Source organism: Natrix helvetica, assembly GCF_964273705.1.
Source record: "Natrix helvetica genome assembly, chromosome: 2".
NCBI lineage: Eukaryota > Metazoa > Chordata > Lepidosauria > Squamata > Natricidae > Natrix > Natrix helvetica.
The window spans coordinates 22,589,869-22,616,285 of record NC_138552.1 but is presented as its reverse complement, the minus strand read 5'-3'; the positions used below and the strand labels follow the sequence as shown (position 1 = coordinate 22,616,285).

Here is a 26,417-nt window from a genome sequence, read left to right as displayed (position 1 = left end):
GCTCAGCATCTTAGCCACTGAGTCACCGTGTCCCTTGCTTATAGTTTACCAAGCTATAAACAAGGTATTCCCCTCTAAATTTCAAGGTTCATGTTTGAGAAATTGGTACAACCCTTTGACAGATACGCCTCCCCCACCCGCAAGTGCCATGAAGAGTGAGGGCAGCAATTCACCATTTGTTTAATTTGCACATAAAGACCATGCTACTGTCGGAGATAACAAAAAATGGAAAATAGAGGACGAATGTTGATTGGCGAAGGGGCTATACATTTCACATTGACTCTGCCAACGTGAGGATTGTGTGGAGAGGATCTTAACCCAGTAAAGCAAGAGTGGGGAAAGATGGCCCTTTTATGACTTGTGGACTTCAACTCCCAGAATTCCTGAGATAGTATTGCTCAGGGAATTGAATTCTGGGAGTCGAAGTCCACAAATCATAAAGGGACCGTCGTTCCCCAATTCACAGGAAAGCAAAGGAATCAAAGCCGCAACACGTGCTACGCAGCAAGTGGGACGGTTGAAGTTCTGATGCTAGCCAATAGTAGCAATCCGTCTCGGTCACCTGATCATAATAACACACTACAATACCCAATAGGCTCCGCGATGCAACCCCACAATAAGGCACGCTATGGAACTCTAAAGTTCCTCTACTCTTAATTTTATAAACATAACGAATGGCCTCCTCGCCGGTACACAGAACGTATTTTTCGTTTACTGGGGCTTCCCAATCCCGGCTCTTTTTCTTCCTGTCGCCAGAACAGACGTCCTCCCCCCTCCCCCCCCAAAAAGCAGAAATTGAGCATAGAGTTTGTGACATTGCCCAGAGCGCTACTATTTCCGGGATTTCCACTTCCGATTGGTGGTTACCCTACGAACGACGGAGGCTAGGAAGACACCGCTGGAGAGGGGAGCTTCCAGGTAATCAGGCTACCCTTCTTTCCACTGGATTCTGTCCGTTTCTCTTCAAATTAAAGGCCTTTATTTCACCTTTTTGCATTTTCATTATGTAATGAAATGGGATATTTGAAAAGCAGCTCTTCGCCCATGATGGCTGCCTTGTATTCCCAAGACTTTAGGACAGAGGTCTTCGAACTTGGCAACTTTAAGACTTGTGGACTTCAACTCCCAGAATTCTCTAACCAGCTTTGCTGGCTGGAGAATTCTGGGAGTTGAAGTCCACAAGTCTTAAAGTTGCCAAGTTTGGGGACCCCTGCTTTAAGAAACCATAACTCTCTTAAGTCCCACCGCGAGACCTTCTGGGAGTTGTAGTTCAAGGATGGCAAAATGCCTATCATGGTTCCAGCAATGACAAAGCTTCTGCCTGTTGTCAGTCCTATACTGGAAAATATTATTTGCAGATGAATAGCTCTTCAGGTGTTTGGAAATTTAGGAAACCTGAAGGGTGGGAATGCTGAAATTGGCCCTTGAACCTTGACTGTCTGAATCCTCTTGGGTATAAATAAGCAGCTGACGTAGGTCTAAGCTTTGTCTTTTGCTGAAGGGTACTTTGAAAATAATAGTATTAATGTCCATGAACTTAAAAGAATAGCATTTTATGATTTAAGCCAACTTCTGGAACTTTTAAGATCTAGGACTCCCAGCTCCTAGAATTCCCCAGCCAGCATCTATGATGTTGCTTTTAATTCATCTGGAAGCCTATACATAAGCAAAATAGGAATCCAGTGGCTAAGACTCTGAGCTTCTTGATCAGAAAGATCGGCAGTTCAGTGGTTCGAATCCCTAGCGCCGCGTAATGGAGTGAGTTTCTGTTACTTGTCCCAGCTTCTGCCAACCTAGCAGTTTGAAAGCATGTAAAAATGAAAGTAGAAAAATAGGAACCACCTTTGGTGGGAAGGTAACAGCGTTCCGTGCACCTTCGGTGTTTAGTCATGCCGGCCACATGACCACGGAAGCATCTTTGGACAGCGCTGGCTCTTCAGCTTTGAAATGGAGATGAGCATCGCCCCCTAGAATCGGGAACGACTAGCACATATGTGCGAGGGGAACCTTTACCTGGAACTTTAAGACCTAGGGACTCTCAACTCCTAGAATTCCCCAGCCAGCAACTGTGATGTTGCTTGTAATTCATTTGAACACCTGTAGATAGCAAAATGATAAATTATAAGCTGATTTTGTTAGCAGAAATGAAGGCTTTTTTTTTGAGCAAATGTATTTGTCAGTTAGGCTGGATTGCTTACATAATATGGATTACCTATGTAAATTGATGTGATAAATTGAAATAGATGTGTTTACATATAGATGAAAATTATACCAATAATAAAATGTGCATTCTTCTCAGTTTCCTGGAATGGCTTCCTTTGGATGGAAGAGAAAGATTGGTGAGAAGGTATCTAAGGTAACATCCCAGCAATTCGAAGCTCAGGCTGCTGATGAACAGGTCCTGGTTGATAATAGTGAAGTTGATTGTCTTCATGAGGCCAAAAGGAAAAAAGGGCTTCTTCTGGAAGACTGTGTAGCCCAAAGTAAACTTCTGAAGGATGAAGGTGCAATTTTAGCTGAAAATGGAAGGTATGGAGTTTTTCCCTCTAGATGTGTATGTCCTATTCCATATTAGGTAGTTGTGCATGTTACCCTTTGTTTTATTTAAAACAGTGTTGATATTAATGTTATATTGATGTTTGTAAAGATCTAAGTATTGATTAAATAATCCACAGTGGCTGGATTCATACATAGTAGTGTCATTATAAAACATGGCTTATGTATCACTGTACTAGGGTTCAGGATTCATACAACTTACTCAAAATGAGAGAAATTCTGTTACTGTTTAGTGCAAGTGTGAAGTTAGTCAATGTCTTTTATGGAGTATCTCATGGGTTTTGAAGTGTCAACTTGCTAAGCCTAAGCTTTACTATTCTAATCACCTAACCATAGTTAGGAAACATTCATCTCTTTTCTTCTTTCTCCATTACTAACACTATGCAGTTTCTGTAGTAACTTTGGTGAGTATGATCACCAATCTCAATATTAACCATATTTTGTACCAGAGTGTGCTACTAAATACAATTAGTGATCAAGTCAGAATAAAAATAGATTGATTCATAGTTAGCTCTGAAAGTAAAAAGGAAATACCGTATTTTTCGGAGTATAAGATGCTCCGAAGTATAAGATGCACCTAGATTTTGGGGAGGAAAACAAGGGGAAAATATCTGCCTCTACCTCCCAGCAATTTGCCTTCTTGCAACAAACAGTACAGACAATATACACTGTTTGTAGTGTTATATTTCAGACTATACTTGTACAGACGCTGTTAAAATGTGCTTTCTGGAAGCATAGTTATTCCCTGCTATTTAAAAGAATAGCAGTTTTTTTAAAAAATAGCACTGGGCCTCTTCAGATCAAGCATTTATTTTAAAAAGCCTCTTCATTTTGTTAAGTTGTCTAGAACAATAATAAAGCAGTCTTTAAAAAATAAGTCTAACAATTTGAACATTCTATAGACATTTATAGTTGTTGACTTACCTCAGTGGTTGGCAAGCCGCGGCTCGCGAGCCACATGCGGCTCTTTACACCCTTTAATGTGGCTCTTCTGTGTGCCGGGCGCCCGCTCCCCTCCCTCCTCTCGGGCGGCCGCCCCAAAAGTCAGGACTCTGCAGCTAGCCTCTGTAATTGCGCCTATGTTTTCCACGGTGTGGAGCAGCGGCGAGCAATGATTCCGGAGGCCATCAGTGGGGGGGCAGGGTCCCCCCTCACGTTCCTCATCTTCACGGATGGCCCCCGGAGTCATGGCTCGCCGTTGCTCTACACCGTGGAAAACAGGCGCGCGCGCACAGCTCAGAAAATTACAGCCTCGGAGACTTCGTAACGGCGGGAACTTCTTGTCACTCGCCCGGGCTTTTGCAGAAGCTTCCCTTCGAAGCGTTCCGAGGGAGGAAGGGCCAGTTGGGAAAGGGGCTTTGCTCCTGCTCCGGGCTGTAAGCTTCCCTCCGAAGTCTTGGGATGTTCTGAGGAGCCCCCCAAGGCAAAACGCCGCTGCCTGGTAGTTAAAAATACCTCTATGATTCTGTCAGACTCTGTCAGTCTCTCTCTGATTCCCTCTCTCACTCCCTCTCTCTGTTCCTCTCTCTGTCTGTCTGTCTGTCTCACTCACACACACACACACACACACTGTGGTCACCTTGTTGAGTGTTCCAATCACATTTGAAACACTCAACAACTGGCCTGCATTTATGGTATTTTGCAGCATTCTGCAGTCATAGGACCAAAATTTTGGTCCTATGACTGCAGAATGCTGCAAAATACCATAAATGCAGGCCAGTTGTTGAGTGTTTCAAATGTGATTGGAACACTCAACAAGGTGACCACAGTGTGTGTGTGTGTGTGAGTGAGACAGACAGACAGAGAGAGGAACAGAGAGAGGGAGTGAGGGAGGGAATCAGAGAGAGACTGACAGACACACACACAAACACACACACAGACAGAGAGAGACAGAGAGGGGGAGGGAGGGAGAGAAAGATAGACAGACAGACAGAGAGAGACACACACACAGAGTGAGTGATTAAGTGAATGAGTGAGAGACAGACACACCCACATACACAGAGTGACAGAGAGAGAGGAAGGGAAGGGAGAGAGACAGAGGGAGAGACAGAGACAGACACACACACACACAGAGTGAGTGAGTGAGTGAGAGACAGACAGACACACACACACACAGAGTGACAGAGATGGGGGAAGGAGGAGAGAGAGACAGAGATACAGAGAGAGAGACAGACAGATAGACACCCAGAGAAAATGACAGAGGGAGACAGAGAGGGAGGGAGGGAGGGAGAGACAAAGAGCCAGAGAGAGAGAGAGAGAGAAAGAAAAAGAAAAAAAGAAAGAAAGTGGGAGAGAGAGAGATGAAATTAAAAACAACAACATACAAACCTGACTTACTCAAACTATCCAAGGAAATGCAAGGCCAATGTTCACATTAGTGGTTGTGACTTTGTCAGTCATTGTCAGGATGTAATTTTCTCTACATTGTAAGGCAAACTTTACGGAATTTAACGTTATCGATAAATAATATCGTTCTAAAGTTTTTGTTTTATTAGTTGTGTTATTTGTATCCTCCCGACCTATGTGGATACTTGCATGCAGAATATTCTCAATAAAAACTTATTGAAACTAAAAACAGTGTACCATCCTATGTATTTTCGGTTTTAAAAATGTGGCTCTCAAAATAAATTTCAATCGTGGTTTTGGCGAGATTTGACTCGGTTGAAAAAAAAGGTTGCCCACCACTGACTTACCTCCTTGCAGCCAACAGCCTGATTAGCACAAGAAAAAAAAAACTGCCTCCCAGCAATTTGCCATGTGGAGCAAACAGCTAGTTTCACTTTCAATTTCTCTGGATCATCAGCTGTTAGAGGCTGCAGGGATTGCTATAGCTTATTGAAGCCTCTGCAAGCCACCGTTTGCTGCAAAGAGGTAAATTGCTGGGAGGCAGAGGCCAAGGGGTGGGGGCTGGTGGATGAGTGGGACTACATTCAGTGTATAAGACGCACCCAAATTTTCACCCTCTTTTAAAGTGTGTGTGTGTGTGGGGGGGGAGGTGTGTGTTATTCTCCGAAAAATACGGTAGGTTGATTGTAGTCCTGGCCTTTGCAGTCCTAGAATGTCAGCAGTAATTGACTGTGGCTCTAATTTGTCAAGACTAGTTTGGGGGGCAGGTCTAATGCTTTCTGTGAGATTCCAGATAGTGAATTACCTGTGACACATATCAGGTGGCCATTTGGTTTCAGCAATTCTGTTCTTCAGCTATGCTTTGTAGCAATGGTGGGATTCAAATTTTTTTACTACCGGTTCTGTGGGCATGGCTTGGTGGGCGTGGCATGGCTTGGTGGGCGTGGCATGGCTTGGTGGGCGTGGTATGGCTTGGTGGGCGTGGCATGGCTTGGTGGGTGTGGCAGGGGAAGGATACTGTAAAATCTCCATTCCCTCCACACTCCAGGGGAAGGTTATTGCAAAATCCCCATTTCCTTCCAATCAGCTGGGACTGAGGAGACAAAGAATAGATTAGGTGGAGCCAGTCAGAGGTAGTATTTCCTGGTTCTCCGAACTACTCCGAACTTTCCGCTACAGGTTCTCCAGAACTGGTCAGAACCTGCTGAATATCACCTCTGCTTTGTAGGAAGAAATCTTTCCTTCTGTCTGTTCTAAATTTTACACGTCTTAAATTCCTTGGGTGATATCTGTTCCATATCCTCCTCTTTGCATTGTACATTATTTTATGATTTGTCATAAAATAGCTTTGGTGTTTTACAAACATAATGGCATATCAATACAGTACCAGTGTTAAGAATAAGGGCTGAAGAGATATGATTGCCTAATCTGACCCTCTGAGAGCGGATTGAATAAGAAAGTCCAAGATTCATAAGTTTAGACACTAGTCTATGTGGAATTACTGTGTTAAAGGCAGAGCTAAAATCTACAAAAAGCATCTTCACATAGCCCCCCCTGCTGTTTCAAATGAGCCAGAGCAGTGTGAAGAGTGACGGCTATAGCATCTATTTCTTCTGTATGCAAACTGGTGTTTATCAAATGTATGCGGAAGGCCAGAAATGACATTCTGGCAGACCAGTTTCTCAAAGCACTTCATGATGATAGGAGTGAGTGCTACTGGTCTGTAATTGTTGAGGTTATTGATAAGGAACTACTTTGGCAGTGGAACAGTGAAAGCCTTCAAACAAGATGGAATAGTGGACTGGGATAAAAACCGATTGAAAATTCTGGTAAAGACTCCAGCCAACTGATCAGCAGAGTCTTTAAGCACTCGGCCAGAGATACCGTCAGAACCAGCAGCCTTTTTAGGGTCCACAGCCCTCAGAATGCTTCTCACCTCCTCTTTCTCCACAATGGGGTGAGGGCCACAATGGGCTGTTGGCTGTATTTAAGCTGTCTCTGATGTCTCCACTTCAAAGCGAGCAAAGAAATGATTCAGCTCTTCTGCCAACGAAGCATCCCCCTCAGCAGGGATGACATTGGTCGGTTGATAGTTGGTAATTTGTTGAATCCCTCGCCAGACCTGCCTCATGTTATTACTATACAAATGATCCTCAGTCTTCCTCTTATAATCAGTCTTGGCCTTCCGAATACCTTTCTTCAGACTGGCTTTTAATATAAAATAAAAAGGTAAATGAGTTTGACTCGATCTGATAAACTATATATGTCTCTGTAATTTCTTTGTGAACAAAATAGAAATAGTTTGCCATTGGCTTTTTCCGGGATTTTTTTTTTTAATTTTCCAATCCATCCTTCAGCCCTCGATTGTCCTGGAGGTCTCCTACAAAAGCCAAATTGTAATGTGCAACTACGGAATATGATCCCTGAATTTGGAACCCTCCAAAAATTGTAATGTAACTAGCCACAAGATGGCAGTAGCACCTACTTTTATGCAGTATTTTTAAGAAATAGGTTCCTTTTATTTTGTGAAATTTGTCAAGCACTTGAGTAGACACATACATTCCTTAATAGTAAGGGATGAATGAATATACATGCATACATACATGCATACATACAAAATTATATACATATACATACATTACACACACATATATAAAACATATAAAATATAATTTAATAAAATCATACATATACATACATATATACTACACACACATACATACTGTACATACATACATACATACATACATACATACATACATACATACAATTATGTCAGTTTGATTTGGAGCAAGCATCTTAAGTGTGAAACTATTGTATTCATCAATAGGAAATTATTGTACTCCTTCTGCCGAGGAGTAAGCCAGGGACTACCTGTATTTAGATCATTCACCACTGTGGTTGTGAAATGCTAAAAAGAAAAAAAATGAGTACTTTTTAAAGTTCATTTCATACTTTGCTTGCCCCATGAAATGTATTCAGTTCTACCTGTATATCTTTGGAAGCATAATTTTCTGGTGACACAATCCTCTTTTAGGAAGGTATCTAGTTTGTAGGGGGGGGGGTGTTTGTAGGATTTTTGTAGTTTCCAATTTGGTTAAATGCTTTTTATGTCAGTGTATAAATCTGTTCTTATTCTAATAGGTTAGACTAGCTTTTCAAAACCCATCTTATCAAACTTTGGAAATGTTTCCTGCAGGAGTTTGATTCCGTCAGATAGATCAACCTCCATTTCAGCTTTGTGGTGGTGTGGATGAAAGCTGGACATTCAAGAATAAGACTGTCTTCCCCTGTAGCAAAATGAGATGAGAATTACAGGATAGAATTTTGAAAGGGGTTGAATGTATTCTACCATCTAACATTGTAGCTGGAAGAGTACCATTTTTGAATGCTCCTCCATATTTAGTAGAAAATACTGCAGGTAGTCCTCAAGTTATAAATGGAAGAGAGCCTGCCCATTCCATTCGTAACCCGAGGATTTGTGGGAGTGAATCTTGTATCTTGAACAGGATCACTCCCTTCTTTCGCCCACACATTCGCTAATTGAATACGAATACGAGGCTTGTTAAGTACACACAAGGTATTTTGAGGTCGGGGAAGGCCAGGGGAGGGGCTACTGATGGAACAGGCCACCTGTCTTAAGACCACCCAAGGCCTCCCCAACTCACTGAAATGCCTCATGCTCCCCACAATTGCTTCCCCCCCCCCCCTGCTGTGCTGGGTCACTTACCTTGTGAAGATCTAACAAGCAGTTTCCTCTTCAGCCTCTCAACTGAGTGTGCCCCTCTGCAGGCCTTCCCCGGCCCATTGCAGGCTGAAATGGAACTTCCGAGGGCAGTTATTTGTACTGACTCAGAGATAATGGCTAATCTGCCCCTCAGAAGCTCCATTTTGGCCGGCAGCGTTGCAGAGGCTCTGTAGTTGTTCGTAAGGGCCAACAACTCCCATGGTGCTGCAAGATTTGTAGTTTTATTCACAAACACTGGGGGGTGCTTATCACATAACTTTGAATGTTCACTAAGGAAATGCTGGTAACCCAGGGATTACTTGTAATAAACCAACATTGTAGAGTTTACTGGCTTATTGATGACAAAACATACTTATGATTAAAGGAGGAGGAGCTTCCGGCGATGGCGGTCGCCTGTTTGAGCTCCTAGCTTACCGTGGAGCGCCCAACAGGGGTAGGAGGTTGCCGCCAGCCCCCATGGCATCGGGGAGCTGAGATTTGGATAGCCCGACCACCCTGGCATGTTTGGGGCTTGTTTTAGTCCACCAGGGGTGGTCGGAGAAGCTTGGAGGCAAAAGGAGCGGAGCGGAGCTGAGAAGCCGAGGAAGGAAGCTGTGAGGCAATGGCGGCGGCGGCGGCAGCGTGGCGGCGGCGGCGGCAGCGTGGCGGCGGCGGCGTGGCGGCGGCGGCGGCGGTGGCGGCGGCGGCGTGGCGGTGGCGGCGGCGGCGTGGCGGCGGCGGCGGCAACGCGGCGCGAAATTTGAAAGAGGAAAGGGGAAAAGGCAAGACAGGCACCAGAAAAGGCAAGCCAGCGGCACCAGAGAGGACGGGGAGGCAATGGAAGTTCTGGAGCCGCCCTACAACGCCAAAGGACACCAGAGGACATCGAGTGGTGAGCAGAATGGGGAGGCAGCAGGGAGCGGCACTGGGAGATGGCTGCGGTATTGGGTGTGTGGAAAGAACCGCAGCCAGGGACTCCTAGGGACTCCCCCATAACAGCTGGCCGTATCCTGGCTGCTCCCATGCTCCTGGGAACTTGCTCTGGTGTCTTGATAATCTTGATAATCTTGGAAGCTTTTCCCAAATTGCTGCGAATATTAAGAGAACTGAGAACTGAGACGCCGGATGGGGGGGTCAAGGTGAGGATGCTGGTGAACCAGTAGAAAGAAGAAAGAAGAAGACCTTAAATAATGGTTGGGGATGGCCTGGAACCTTAGAGGGCACTGGAGACCCGTGTTAGGGCCATGGATGAGCCCAACTGACTGCCCAGACTAAGACCAAGAACAGCTGGGCTTAGAAGGCTACCCCCCATTCACTAAGGAACCCACATCTGTACTACATCTATTTCAACCACCTTGGACTGTCCCCCATTTTTATGATATCTCCACCTGCTTCACCTTCACGTCCTGGAAATATTTGGAACATTTTCCCCTCCAGCTCCCCAGTAACATCTCAGCCTCCGGCTATTAACTATTAACTTTTACCATCTGCACCCTTACCCAATTGGGTTTTAATATTTTATCAATCTACTCAAGGCTAGACCTGCTCCGCCTGCGAGAGGCCCCTCTCGCAGGTATGGCCCTTGGCGCTTTCAAGGGCCTGCCTTGATGACGGGTTTGTGAACCCCGAGAGGTGGAAGAAACGGAGGCTGAGGGGCTTTTTATCTAAATGTTTTTTATTGCTATTAAGGGGTTCCAGGGAGGGGGGGTGGGATAACCAGGCCGGGAGAGGAGCCAGTGCCAGTGCCGGACGGGCAGGTGAGTCCGGGAAGGAAGTGAGCGGAGTGGGGGGGGGAGAAGGAACAAGTTATTCCAACAGGGGGTTGTTTGATTACAACGGTCGCGGGGAGGGAGGGATGCGAGGACAAGAGAAAATCACAAGGTCGGTTGGGAGACCGTGGCTGCTGGCTACGCCCGGTCATTTGTACCAACCCCCGCAACCTAGGTGGCCAGGAACTACAGAGCCGGGGCCTGCGGCTGATGCTTTGCAATGCAAGGTCCGTAACCAACAAGGCCCCCCTCATTAATGAGTTGATCTCTGAGGGGGAGCTGGACCTTGCAGGGATAACGGAGACCTGGTTGGGCCACGAGGGTGGTTTACCCCTCGTGGAAATGTGCCCACCAGGTTTCCGTGCATTCCACCAGCCTCGGGCCCTGGGTAAGGGTGGTGGGGTGGCGGTAGTTATACGGGAAGGTCTAGAGCCGAGGGAGTTCACTGTTCCTCAGATATCCGGGTGTGAGTCCCTTGGTGTGAAATGGGGCCCAGGGAGGCAGTTGGGTTTGCTGATTGTATACTTGGCTTCTCGCTATACATCAGCGGCCCTGCCCGAGCTCCTCGAGCTGATCTCGGAGACGGCGGTTGAGATCCCCAAGCTTGTGGTTATGGGGGATTTCAACCTGCCGTCGATGGGAGCAGCATCTGAGGTGGCTCGGGAGTTCATGGCTTCCATGACAGCCATGGGCCTGACCCAATTAATTCAGGGCCCCACACACGAAGGCGGCCACACACTGGACCTTGTTTTTGTATCTGAGCAGTGGACGAGTGATCTGGTTATAGGGGACTTAGTTGTCACACCCCTGTCATGGTCAGATCACTCATGTCTCCGGCTGGACTTCCCTGGCACTACCCCCCACCGCGAGGAGGCGGGACCAGACGGTCCAAGCTGGTACCGCCCCAAGCACCTGATGGAACCGGATAGGTTCCAGACGGAGCTTGGGCCATTACCTGTAGCCCTGACCCGCGCTCGGTGGGAGGACCTAGCGGCCGCCTGGAATAGGGCGGTGGCTGGGGCCTTGGACCGGGTTGCGCCTTTGCGACCTCTCCTGCGGCAGCGACCCACCCGGGCTCCTTGGTATACCGAGGAGCTGAGGGTGATGAAGCGCCATAGGACACGTCTAGAGAGCAGGTGGAGGTCCTCACGCTTCAAATCTGATCGAACACAGGTAAGAGCCTATTTACGGACCTACCTTGTGGCATTAAGGGCGGCCAAACGTAGATATTGCGCCGCTCTTATTGCGTCCGCGGATAACCGCCCTGCCGCCCTGTTTAGGGTGACCCGCTCCCTCTTGTCACAGAGGACGCGGGGGGCACCCTTGCAGGGCAGAGCAGAGGAGTTTGGGGAATATCTGCAGGACAAAGTCGCTCAGATCCGGAGCGGATGGGCCCCCCTCAATGGACCAGACGGGCCGCCAACAGCGAGTCTTGTGAGACCATCCTGGGAGGAGTTTGATTCTGTTGCCCCTGAGGATTTGGATAGGTTGCGTGGACGGCTGCGACCCACCACATGTTTAATGGACCTGTGTCCCTCCTGGTTGGTACTGGCATCTTGGGAGGTGACCCGAGGCTGGCTTCTGGGCCTGGTGAATGCCTCATTGGGTGAGGGATCCTTGACAACCGCCTTGAAGGAGGCGGTGGTGAGGCCCTTACTTAAGGGGCCTTCGCTTGACCCAACGGAGCTAGCTAATTACCGTCCAGTCTCCAACCTTCCCTTTCTAGCGAAGGTTGTCGAGAATGTGGTGGCGCAGCAGTTTCCACGACACCTTGACGAATCCGATTATCTAGACTCACGCCAGTCCGGCTTCCGACCCGGGCACAGCACGGAGACAGCCTTGGTCGCGTTGGTCGATGATCTCTGGAGGGCCAGAGATAGAGGTTGTTCCTCTATCCTGCTCCTATTAGACCTCTCGGCGGCTTTTGATACCATCGACCATGGTATCCTATTGCGCCGGTTGGAGGGGATAGGAGTCGGAGGTACCGTTCTGCGGTGGTTCGGCTCCTACCTCTCCGACCGGAAGCAATGTGTGTTGACAGGGGGACAGAGGTCGACCCCGAGGCCACTCACTTGTGGAGTGCCACAGGGGTCGGTCCTCTCGCCTCTCCTGTTCAACACATATGTGAAGCCGCTGGGTGAGATCATCCGTGGTTTTGGGGTTGAGTGTCACTTCTACGCTGATGATACCCAGCTGTATATTTCAACCCCAAACCATCCCAACGAGGCTGTCGAAGTGATGTCCCGGTGTTTGGAAGCCGTCGGGGTCTGGATGGGGGACAACAGACTTAAACTCAACCCCTCCAAGACTGAGTGGCTGTGGCTACCGGCACCTCGGTTCAGCCAGCTGATTCCATCGCTGGCCATAGGGGGTGAACATTTGCCCCCTGTGGAACGGGCACGCAATTTGGGCGTCCTCCTTGATGCCCGGCTGTCAATGGATGACCATGTGGCAGCCGTGGCAAGGGGGGCGTTCCACCAGTTTCGCCTGGTGCGCCAATTGCGCCCCCTACTGGACCGGGATGCCCTACGCACGGTCACTCATGCACTGGTGACGTCCCGCCTGGATTACTGCAACGCTCTCTACATGGGGCTGCCCTTGGGACGCGCCCGGAGACTGCAGTTAGTTCAGAACGCAGCCGCGCGGGCTGTGATGGGGAGTACAAGGTACTCCCACGTAACACCTCTCCTGCGCGAGCTGCACTGGCTACCTGTGGTTTTTCGGGTGCGTTTCAAGGTGCTGATTACCATCTTTAAAGCGCTCCATGGCACGGGACCTAGTTACTTGCGGGATCGCATCCTCCCACATACATCCCTGCGGCCAATTCGCTCACACAGAGAGGGACTTCTCCTGGTGCCGTCCACTAGGCAATGCCAACGGGCGACACCAAGGAGTAGGGCCTTCTCTGTGATGGGCCCAACCCTCTGGAATGACCTCCCCCCCGACATTAGAACCACTACTGACCTCCGCTCCTTCCGGCAAAAATTGAAGACTCACCTGTTCCGATTAGCAGGCCTGGCATAATTACAACTGTCCCTCCTGGCAAATGTACTATTAACTGGTTATTTTAGGGGTATTGTTTTTAACTTATTGTGTGTGTTTTAGGGGTTCAAAATCCTATATTTATATATACTGCTTTGTACAGTTCTTTTAATTCCATTTTTAACCTCCTCCATTCCAACTGTACATATTCAATTTTTATTGTATTTTGATATATTTTGCATGGACTGTACACCGCCCGGAGTCTCTTTTGGGAGAGGGGGCGGTCTAGAAGCATGAATAATAAATAAATAAATAAATAAATGAAATGCATCATTATGCTTGAATTTGAGTTTGAAGCTGTAGTAGTCTTTCAATGCAATAAGTTGAATTGAACTGAGTTTGAAGCTGGTTTGGTCCTCTCTGATTTGTTAGAAGAACAATAGGCTGGATTCAGACATAGCGGAGTTCTTGTCCCCCCCCCCCCTCCATTAGTTTCTACCTAGTTCTGTTACTTTTACTGGAAGAAAAAAAAAGGATGGGTGAATCTTACCTTAGCAAGTGCAGGTTCACTGTTGCTGAGCAATGGGCCAACATCAGACTTGTTCATGTTGAATGAACTGTTTAAACTATGTTTAGATAGAGCAATGACACTGAAGTTATGAATTGCCTGCTAACGTTGAGTTGGGAGTGGAGCAACTAAAGTTCACATTCTGCTGTGAAACTCAATAGATGAGCTTGCTCAGACATTGTCTCTCAGTCAGTACAAATAACAGAGAGTATTTGTAGCTACAGAGAGTTGAAATGAGAGGTCCTTAGTGCTCTCTGAGCTTGCTTGTTTTTCTAGTAGGCTTGTTTCATTACATCCCAATCAGTGGGGTAAAAATGAAGTGATCTTTTATACTGCCTTGAATTCCTGGAGGAAACATACAACATACATATAGTAAAGCAAATATAAATGATGTATGAAAGTTTAAATGAAGATAAAGTCTCTTCAATTAAACAGTGTGTCGTCCGGGTACAAATAATCAAGATTTACAACAATATTCATTACGTTAACATTAATTCTATAATGTTAAAATAATAATATTAAACATAATAATCATAATATTTGCTTCTTTTTCTTAACGTATCTTCTTTATTTCACTAATCTGTTTCTTTTGTTTCCCTGTTTCTAACTTCCATTTTTGTTATTTAACCATTGATAAAATAAGTCCCATGTCATGTAATATTCAGTTTGTTCTTTCTCCTTCATTGCTAGCATTAGTCTATTCCTTTCCCACACATTCTAATATTTTCCTGATCACATTCTCATCTGTGGGGATCTCTTCACTTTTCCAATTTTGGGCAAATACAATTCTAGCTGCAGTTAATATAGGAATAATTAAATATGCATTCCCCTTACTATATTTTTCACATAAAATCCCCAACAAGAATAATTCTGGTTTTAAATTAATATGCTGCTTCATCATTTTTTCCTGTTGCATAGGTAGTCCCAGGTTTTTTTTGTTAATGCAAGTAATCCTTGACTTACGACCACAATTGAGCCCAGAATGTATGTTGCTAAGTGAGAAATTTGTTAAGTGAGTTGTTAAGTGAGTTATTAAGTGAGAAATTTGTTAAGTGAGTTGCTAAGTGAGAAATTTGTTAAGTGAGTTTCGTCCCATTTCAGGATTTTTTCGTTAAGCGAATCACTGCAGTTGTTAAGTTAGTAACACGGTTGTTAAGTGAATGTGGATTCCCCATTGACTTTGCTTGTCAGAAGGTTGCAAAAGGTGGTCACATAGCATCCAGGTTGCAAAAGGTGGTCACATAGCACCTTGCAAAAGGTGGTCACATAGGTTCCAAATAGTATCCAAAAGTAAATCAGAGTCCAAGGCAAAGTATTGCTCAAAGTCTCAATTTATTAAGAGAGCCATGTTGGCACATTTGGGGAAACCCGAATCTGAAAGCTTCCCGGTTTTCCCCACCCAGTTGATAGTTCAAGATCTTGTCCCCACGCCCACAAGTCCATCCCATGGTCCAATCTCCCACTGCCATGCTGGCAGTTCCACCCATCCAATTCCGGTCAGGTGCAGAGGTGCAGAGACAAAGGATGACCTTGGCTTTCTAGAAATAATTTTGTTGTTGCTACATAGTATGTGACTTCTTACAATCCCCCCTCCCATTTTCCCACAATAGAAAATGCATAGCAGAATAATAGAAATTGTGGCAGGCAAAAAGACCAAAAAGAAAAGATGGCTGCAGGCCTGACAGGGACATTGCAACCATCATAAATATGAACCACTTGTCCAGCCTCTGACTGTAAATCACATCACCATGGGGCTGCAACGGTCATGCGAAAAATGATCATAAGTCTTTAAGGGCTGTTGTAACTTTGAATGGTCATTAAATGAACTGTTGTAAGTCCAGGATTACCTGTATATACTTTAGAGAAATAGCAAGAGCACTTCATAGTGCTTTACAGCCCCTCTCTAAGCGGTTTACAGAGTCAGCCTATTGCTCCCAACAATCTGGGTCCTCATTTTTCCAACCTCAGAAGGATGGAAGGCTGAGTCAACCTTGAGCTGGTGAGACTCAAACTGCCAAATCGCTTTATAAGCTCACTGGACATTTTCCTTTTGCAATGAAAGAGGAAAAGTTTTGCAGGTTTATTGGGTATTTTTCTTTCTTTTCCCTCATTCTTTTAAACATAATCTGTCTCCTCTCATTTTTATCACTTGTTGGCACTTAATCAGTTTGAATTCTAGAATATTGATAGCTTTAAAAGCCATTGATTACTTTGCTTCCTGCTTTTCAGATTTAAGAGGAAGTTATGATGAGGGAAAAAGCTCCTAGGATTGCTTAAATCAGCTGATGTCTAGACAATATAAAGAAAATACGGTAATCACGCCTTTTTGCTGTTAGGGCCATAAAATTATGCAAATTCTGAAGTTCTTCTCTAAAGCTTTATGTCACTAACAAAATATAATTCCTTTTTAATCTCTGAATGAACTTAGAGTTGAATAACACAGTATTGTTTCCAGGATTCTTCGCTTTGAAGTGTGGTAAATGTTGACAAAGGAGAAAGTTGCTAAAGATTGCTTAATCAGTCAAGGAAGTTGGCACTTGTTGTATCAATACAATGTGAGGAAGTGATATTTTTAACGGGCCTAATCTCAAGGGGACATAGCATAGCTGTTTTATAGCATGCCATATTGCTGTGCATCAACATCAGAAATGATGAAGGCCTGACATGCATCCTATAGGATAAATATTTGCTCATGATGGCATTGCCGAGACTGAGATTTCTCTGGGTCAAACCAAACTCAGATCAGGTCCATCATTTGGCGTAGCCACATTTTACTTTACAAGAAAAGCAGACTATTTAAAAATAAAAATGCTATGCAATGTCTAGCCACACTTTCTCTTGGCTAACGGTTTCCTCTCTCTTTTGGAATGATTGGAAACCCCAGGGAAACTTACTACAGGTAGTGCTCGACTTTCAACAGTTTATTTTAGTGAGTGTTCGAAGTTACAACGGCACTGGAAAAAGTGACTTACGACCATTTTTCAACATTTAGAACTCTTGCAGCATCTCCATGGTCACATGATCAAAATTCAGATGCTTGGCAATTGACTCACATTTGTGACAATTGCATTATCCTGGGGTCATGTGATCACCTTTTGCGACCTTCTGTCAAGCAAAGTCAATGAGGAAGTCAGATTCACTTAATAACCGTGTCCCTAACTTAACATCTGCAGTGATTAACGACAGTTTGCAAGAAAGATTGTAAAATGGGGCAAAACTCACTTAACAAATGTCTCACCTAGCAACAGAAGGGCTGAGTTGTAGTTGTAAATCGAGGACTACCTGCATATGGTCTTTGGAAGGCAAGAGTAATATCTGTTTCTCAGTCTTGCACTTCTGACATTGAACAAAGCAATGTGACAAAGCCGAAGCAGGAAACGTATAACATCTTGTTAGATTGCTGTATCCACATAATGCATGCTATACAGTCGTTAGTAGGAAGTATCTGTCAAAACATTGGCGTTAGATTGGCAGAGGCTGCGATATATTTCTTAGGAAAATCAGGATTTTGATTTTACGTACTGAAAGTCATCATTATTATTACAGTTCATCACACAGTTAGCCAGATATTCAGACTGGATTTGACATTTTTGTTTGCCTATCGAGTCCTTCCCCAAAACCTGGAATAGACAGATGAGGATGTTTGATGGTGTTACAGATATTGTCACAGCATGTAAGCTCTTCCAAGTAAAGCTTCCTTTTGCAATTGACTGATGGTGAATTTGTCAATTCCGATGGTCTTCAAGTGGTGTTCCAATTGTTTTGGGATTTATTTATATCCTGTCTTTATTTTGTACAACTCAAGACAAAGAGTATCATGCTGTTGCCTTCTAGTTGCCTTCTGTTTTCCCAACTACAACAATTTTATGAAACGGGTTGGTCTGGGTGAGTAGCCTAAAGGCACCGAGCATTCATGCATAAGAGAGTACTATAACTCATGGTCTGCAGATTTCTTACTACACCACTACACCAAATTTGCCTAAAAGGTTTTGAAATTAAGAACATTTTCCTCTCTGAAAATTTGACTATTCAGTAAATCAGCCAGAAGTGAAAAGGCCTTGGTTGATTCAGTTCTAATTGTTCAAAACTGAAGTTGTAATTACCGTATTTTTCACCCTATAAGACACACTTTTTTACTCCAAAGGTTGTTCTCCAGTTGGGACGGAGAGAGGGACAGACAGACAGAGACACAGAGAGAGACACACACACACACACACACAGAGTGAGTGATTGAGTGAGTGACAGACAGACACACACACACACACATACACACAGAGTGACAGACAGAGAGGAAGGGAGGAGAGAGAAACACAGAGAGATAGAGAGAGAGGGAGGGAGGGAGAGAGAGTGAGAGACAGACAGACACACACATACAGAGTGACAGATGGAGGAGGGAGGAGAGACAGAGATACAGAGACAGACAGACAGACACACAGAAAGAATGACAGAGAGTGACAGAGAGGGGGGAGGGAGAGAGAGAGAAAGAGCTACACAGAGAGAGAGAGAGACAGACAGACAGACACACAGAGAAACAGAAAGAGAGAGAAGGAGAAAGAAAGGCAGAAAAAATGAAAAAAGAAAAGAAAAAAGAAAGTGGGAGAGAGAGATGAAAGAAACAAACAAAGAAAGAAAACTTATGTGAGGAAGTGAGGAAGAAAGTGATGACAATGACTGCGTGGATCTGTCCTTCCTCATTTCTGATAGCAGCGAAGAAGAGGAATTCTTGGGGTTCGAATAAAAACATTACAGCCTTATTTTTGTTACTTTCACTGTTTACTGACTTTACTGACTGTTAATGAGAGTAAAGATAGTTCTTAATATGTTACATGGTTGACATAAAATTGTTCTTAAACTGCTGTTAACTTTATACAGTTGATATAAAATATTTTACTACAGTATTTGGTTCAGAATCTTTTTTTTCTAGATTTTCCTCCTTTAAAATTGGGTGCATCTTATATTCCGGAGCGTCTTATAGGGCGAAAAATACGGTAACTCATCATGTTGAAGATCTCCAAACCATTTCTCCAGTCACAGAATAATAAAAAAGCATAAATACAACTATTGTGTCAAAGAGGCAGCGGAATTCTTTTGCAAAGTTACTGGTTACATAGTGAGGCATGTACATATGAGATAAGAGACAAATCTTTTCAGGATTGACGTATGATATATATATATAAAGCACATAGCAGGATATGACAATTTTGTATTACTGATCTTTGAAAAAAGCCCCTACGCACTTTTTAAAGCTCTTGAAAATCATACTGAGATCTCTTTTCGGACAAAATTAAACGAACACATCTTATTGCATAGTAGCCGCACATTGACCTGATTAGCAAAAAGATATCCCAAAGATTCAGCCTGCAGGAAATGAGATATGTAAGAACTTGTCTGTGGCTGGGATAAAATTGAAAGAAATGGGTGTTGATGCTTATGGCAACTGGAGGATTTTCTATGCTGCAGATAAACTCATTGTCGGTGTGCTAATATTGCAAATAAAGGTATTAAGCCTTCTTTAGACTTCCCTTATTGGTTGGTTATTTTATTTGAATTTGTAATAGTCACCTACCCTGGCAGGCTATTTTGTATGCTCAGACCATAGTTCATCTTTCCCATCATCAATTTCCTCTAGATAAGCTCCAATCATTCCTAGCAAGCATTTGTGCAAGATGGGGATGATGGGAGTTATAGCAATAGCACTTAGACTTATATACCGCTTCACAATGCTTTACAGCTGTTTACAGAGTCAGCATCTTACCCTCAACAATCTGGATCCTCATTTTACCGATCTCGGAAGGATGGAAGGCTGAGTCAACCTTGAGCCTGGTGAGATTCGAACTGCAGTCAGTCAGCAGAAGTAGCTTGCAGTACTGCACTCTTAACCACTGCACCACCATGGCTCATGGTGCAGTAGAGTTCAAGAAACTGCCTTTCTGAAGAGAATTCCAGTCAGCCCTCCACAAGGCCCACCTTGTTCTTCCATTATTGTATGGAAAGAATTAGGGCCAAGGAAAGACATTTCCCCAGAGTGCAGCTGAGTTTGAAACTCTACATCAGTACCGTGTTTTCCTGAAAATAAGGCAGAGTCATATTTTCTTTTGAAACCCCACCCACCCACGAAATATGCACTTGGTCTTATTTTTGGGGAGGTCTTATTATTGTTGAGGTGCAGGAGGCGGCGAGCGTGGTCACCTCATGGCTGCTGCTGTGTTGCAATATTTTGGGGGAGGGCTTATTTTCAGGGGATAGATTATTTTGGTGCATGCGCTCAAAAGACCGATTGGGGTTATTATCCGGGGAGATCTTATTTTCGGGGAAACAGGGTGTCTTTTCAAACTTGACAACTTTGAGATGTTATGAACACAGTAGAAATCTTTTGAAGTTGTTTGCTAATCCCATCGTTCATCCCAGCATCACTACACCATATGGAGTATTTGGTGGTGGATTCTTAACAGGTTTAGATGCAATGTGAGATTTCAGTGAGTGGTTTTATTTATTTTTTCATTTCCACTAAAATGGCTTTCATGAAAAACGCTTTTCCTGAAAGGAAACAATTGTATGGGGTTTCCCCACCCACCCACCCACCCTCAGAAATGAAAATGGAGAAAGGAAGAAGCCTTTCGTTTCTCGAATATCTAATCTATTACTGGTGCAGTTTTGAGGGAAGGAGGTTTAGAAGCCTCTAAACAGGAGGTTGGGGATGGCGTGTAGGCCAGCTAAATGTTGTCTCTCTGATTTTATTTTTACAAATATCTTGGAAAGGTTTTTTTTAGAAGGCTTCGTAAAAATATATATATATATTTGTAAAAAAAATTACTGGTTTTTGTTTGTGTTCATGGCATTTTTACTGCACTGCTTTGTTTGTGAAATAGTGTGTCTGTGTGGCCTCTTCTTCTAAAGTGTTTGAAATGACTGATTCTTTAAATGTGGGCTAAATAGATGACTCGCATATTTATAATCTCATAAATAAAATTCAGACATCCTAAATGCAATCTCCAAAGACGCCTTTTTTTTCAATTTACACAAACATGTCAAAAAGAAAGATTGAGAATGCGTATTTTAACGTGCCTCCGTGTTCTTTTGCACTTGTTATCTCTTGGCAATGTGGGTTTTTTTTTTCCAGTCAGATGGGCATGGAACTGTCTGCAAGGAAGAAAGAACTGTGTGAAACATTTGTGACAGGATTTTTCTATTCTGCAAACTCTATCTGAGGGATATAAAAACCTCAGTTGCCTTGGAGTTATAAAAGGACACTCAAATATATACATTTCTTGGAAGTTTCTGCTTTTATAATTCAGGAAGATAATTTATGGCAGCTGAGAGACTGCTTCAAGATTTATTATGGAAACGTTTCACTTTTGAAAAGTTTAAATATCCGTAGTAATGTAATTGGCAATCTGAGTTTTATTTAAATATATTTATTCATTCGTTCAACTTGCATGCTGCCTGTCTCAACAAGTGAGTCTGGATAGTGACAATCTTAAAGTGAATTAAAAACAATTCGCATTACGAATCTAAAAATGAAGACACCCGGCAGCTGGGGAAGATATCACAATCAATGTTTGCTAGCACAACCAGGTGGTGGCACCCTTCACACAATCTGTGCCCCAGGCTGAGCCACACAATCAGGTTTTCAGGGCCTTACATCTCACCTCCAGACGGAGAATGTTTCATAGCATAGATGCTGGAGCAGAAAAGGCACGCTAATGAAACACAAAGCGTGCCCTTCCTGTCAAACCAGATAACCGGGAAAAATCTGTTCTTTGGACAACTGATCTCAAGCCATGAAGGACTTTAAAGGTGACAACTGGCTTGAATTGCGCTCGGAAGTGTAATGCAGCTCACAGAGTAGTGTTGTTACATGTATGCTGAATAAGTGGCGCCCTTTACTATCTGTGCAGCTGCATTTTGCACCTGTTGAAATGCAGGTGGTCCCCGATTTACGGCCACAATTGAGTCCAACATTTCTGCTTTTAACTGAGACACTTGTTAAGTGAGCTTTGCCCCATTTTACCACCTTGCCACGGCTGTTAAGTGAATCAGTGCAGTTGATTAATTAGTAACCTGTTTGTTAAATGAATCTGGCTTCCCCATTGACTTTGCTGATCAGAAGGTTGCAAAAGGGGAGATCACATGACCCCGGGACTCTGTGACTGTCATAAATATGAACCAGTTGTCAAGCGTCTAAATTGTGGTCACATGATCTGGGGATACTGCAAAGGTTACACCTGTGAAAAACAGTCCTAAGTCACAACTTTAGTGCCGCTGAATGGTCACTAAATGAGCTGTTGTAAGTTGAGGATTACCTGCACTCTTCAGGGGCAGCCCTATGTAGAGTGCATTGAAGCAGTTCAAACAAACTCCCCACTTACATCAGATTGGGCAAAGCTAAAACAGCATCCAAGCATGAGTCCCACTCCCTCTTCCGTCTTCCAACTGGCAGGTGGGGAAGGAAGAATTATAAATCCCACTGTCAAAACCATGCTAAAACCAACTCCAGCCCAGACTGACTGCAGAAGAATGCAGTCTGAAAATCCATGGCAAATGGCCTTAAGGGTCAGGAAGCGAGATCAAGGCAAGGGCAAGATGGCAAGCCAAGTGTCTGTTGTGGCTCTTTTGGGACCCACGAGTTCCATGGTGAATTAAGGGAGGTAAGATGGTTACTGCTTTCCCTTGCCAGACATTGCCAGGGGTGGAATTCTACTGGTTTGGGCGAACTGGTAGCTCCAAAGATCAGCTGTGAGCAAACTGGTTCACACTGACTTCAGGTGGGCCCGCCCGCCCGCCCCTGGGCTATACTCGCCTATATTTCCATTTTTTTTAGCTCAGCTGATAGGCGCGGCAGAGTGTATTGCTGGGCCTCAGCTCTTTTCCTGTGAATTGTGCACACTTGTGAGTCAATGTGCATCAGGCACGTTAGGCGCGCTCAGCGAACCGGTTGTTAAATTGGCAGGATCCCCGCCAGGAGTGAAATTCAGCAGGTTCTGACAGGTTCTGGAGAACTGGTAGCAGAAGTTTTGAGTAGTTCGGAGAACTGACAAATACCACCTGTGGCTGGGCCCTGAGTGGGGTGGGAATGTAGATTTTGCAGTATCCTTCCCCTGCCATGCCCACCAAGCTACGCCCACAGAACCGCTAGTAAAAAAAAAAATTGAATTTCACCACTGATCCCACCCCTGATCAGGACCAAACAAAGGCAAGATGGCTACGCTCCCCTGGGTATCTTGCCTAGGCTGCAGGAGGCTGGTTGGTTCTCCCACAGCACCACCTACCAACTTAGACTCCCACTGGGGCTTGATGGCAAAACTCAAATACATCAGCCCTCCGGACATTGAAGACTGGCGGGAGTTAAATCACACTCCTGAGATGCTGAAGGAGAAAATTCCAATAAGCTGTTATTGTCATTATCACCGCCAGAAAGGAGACCGTCTGTGGCTTCGCCCACCTAACAGCTGAGTGGTGGCGCACCCAGCTCAGCTAGACTTTCATGTAATTTTACATAAAAAAATAATTTCACATAGGCATGTTATAAGCCATATTATTTTACATATTTATTTTAGATAGAAATGTAAAATCTCTGTGTAAAATTGCATGGCTTAGAAAAGGGCCATTTGCAATGGTGAGTGCAACTAGAGTTTTTATATGGGTGTGGATGTGTGTATGGAAAGACTCAAATCAATAACAAAGCACAGGGCACAAATCCAGTATGAATTTTAACAAGCAGTAGATGCAGGTTGCAAGAAGGCAGACCGATACATTTAACATGAAAGACTACCAGACCAGAACAACAACAACAAATTAAGCCATTACTCTTAATTGTCAAAGAGCAGATAATATGGGCACAGCAGGCCCTGTCTTTTTGGTGGAAGAAGCATAACTCTCTTCCTAGCAATTTTGACCTTTGTTCACACCCAGTATCCAGATTTTTAAGGAACAAGTTATTCACATTTAAAGTTTTAAAATTAAACTGGCTATTACAACCTTTTTTAGACATCTAATTTTCTAGACCAGTTTGCTAGTAAAGGTGGTAATTGTATCTTATTCACAAGGGAATCTTATTTTCCTCTTCTTTTTAATGTAAGGAAAAAGGGCAATTCATATTCTTTCTATACTGTGCTCTTGCTGCATTCTTACAAAAGAGGTTCAAAGGTTTAAGCCTCACTTACTTTGATGTTACCAGAGAAGGTAAAAGGTAAAGGTTCCCCTTGCACATATGTGCTAGTCTGAAGACGTCTCTGTGGTCACGTGGTCGGCATGACTAAATGCCAAAGGTGCATGGAATGCGGTTACCTTCCCACCAAAGGTGGTTCCTATTTTACTACTTGCATTTTTACATGCTCTCGAACTGCTAGGTTGGCAGAAGCTGGGACAAGTAACGGGAGCTCACCCTGTTACGCAGCGCTAGGGATTCGAACTGCCGACCTTTCGATCGACAAGCTCATTAGTCAGCGTATTAGTCACTGAGCCACCGCATCCCTTCTACCAGCAAAGAGGCAATGTCAATTCAGTCCATATTTAAGATAAGCAGTGTATTTCCATAATGGTGATGATTACATTGCGTCCTAGTGTCAACTCCTTACCACATAGATAGACATTCTGTACGAAGACTTGTTCCAATCAAGTCCCATAAATAGTCGCTTTCGTTTTAAAGGACCTGCTGCTCAGCGTGATGAGTAATAGAGTCGAGGTCTATTTGTTTGTTATTAATTGTGGCTAACACTTGCCTCAAATGACTTAAGATAATCCAAGTGCCTAGCATCTGTTTTAAACTAAGCGCCCTACCTTAATGTACATCACAGATCCTTCTCCCATCTGGGTGCTTTGTTGGAGTGCCTAAAAAATACCCAGATGAAAAATGTACAGAAGGACTGAGAACAAACTTATGTCAGCATTTCATGCAGCAACACAGTAGGAACCAGAACTCCTCCTACATGTTCTGACAGCCCGAACACCATGTCTGCGCATCCAAGCTGGGCTGGCCTAGCTCAGTAAGGAGAGCCAAGAAAGGAAATTGAAGAGGTTGCAAAAAGTGGGAAGTCTCTTTGCACTGACTGAGGACTTTGCTTCTGGATTTTGAGGATCTAGATCAGTTTACCTTCGTTTGGCACCCTCCATATTTATGGGAGAGCAGCACCCATGCTGGATAAGAATTCTGGCAAATTTCCAATTCCAACTCATTTTTGGATGACAACTGGGGAAGGCTGATAAGCTTCTAGTCTGTTGGTGCCATCCTCGGATCAACATGCAAAAATATATTCTTGCATGAATGTTTTTCCACTGATAATTTTTTTTTAAAAAAATGGGGCCCATTGAACAGTTCATATTTTGCCCGTGGAGAAATATGTTCCCTCTAGAGAAGATGGTTCTCCTTTCTTTGTTTTGCTGACATGTAAACTTCAGAGTTATCTCCAAAGTAATGATTTTTTTTCCCCTGGCCATTGAGCTTAATACTTTTATTACTTCTTTTTTTGTCCCTCAGATTCTTTTGAGTGAAACATGAAACATCATCTACCCTGGTTTATCTTCTTTTTTTTAAAAAAAAGTTAATGACTGTACAGTCATTTCCCCTGGGTCCTATGTATTTGTATTTTTAAAAAATTACTGAGATCACATTTAGACATTTAAGACAGCTCATGTAAGATAAGCAGATAGTTAAAACTAAAAAAAAGTTATATTGCTTATTAAAAATAAACCTTTTTTAAAAAAACAGAAACCCATTTCAAAAGACACTGATTATTATTTATAAGTGTGCTATTACTCATATTAGTGGTTTGTTTTAAAATAAATGATGTTCTCAGAATGTTAAGATGGTACTATAAATGAATTTGATTTACACTAATGCGGCAGAAAATTGTGAGGAATTCTTTCAAAATTTAAAGATATTGCAGTATTACAGAAGCATAAGTTTGTTGCCAAGTTCTGAAGAATGCTAAGTCATCAGTCTTCTGTTTAATGTTATGGCTTGAAGCTAAGGAATTTAGTTGAATTATTATTTTCCCGGACAACATATTTTCCCACGTGCAAATCCTACTAGTTCTTGTACCTTTTGGGTAGAAAATTCACAGTCTACAGTAAAGCTATTTATCTCACAGGACTTGTCTCTTTATGACAGATATCATACGACAGATGCACGCTTACAGTTCTGAATATGTAATGCTTAGCTTCAGATTAACTTCATGTTCAATTAATATTACTTTGTTAATATTTTTTTTTGCAAGTTAGGAAAAACTAAACCTTTGGGATAAGCAAAAGTATAGCTCATTTATGGCTGTACATATACATGATATAGACCATTTATCTAGTATGTATCTAAGGCTTTAGATCCTCAGGGCATGCTGTAAAAACATCTGATTGTATTTCAGCAGTTGAGCAAGTGTTAGTTTAGATTTTCGGGATAAGAATGGGAGTGGAGAAAAAGGCACCTATTAATGAACTATGCAGCAAACTTGTACTATTTAGGACAGTGCTTCTC

The 26,417-nt window shown here is 43.7% G+C and overlaps 1 protein-coding gene across 2 annotated transcripts in view; it reads left to right on the top strand.

Moving 5' to 3' along the window:
• Positions 1 to 594: 594 nt before the first annotated feature.
• Positions 595 to 26,417, top strand: part of TTC33 (tetratricopeptide repeat domain 33) — a 43,693-nt gene continuing 17,870 nt past the window's right edge. For both annotated transcript variants that reach the window (XM_081943027.1, XM_081943026.1), the window contains exons 1-2: positions 595 to 918; positions 2,300 to 2,529. In XM_081943027.1, the coding sequence (XP_081799153.1) occupies positions 2,309 to 2,529 (221 nt within the window). In that variant the 5' untranslated portion in view covers positions 595 to 918; positions 2,300 to 2,308. The remainder of the gene's footprint in view (positions 919 to 2,299; positions 2,530 to 26,417) is intronic.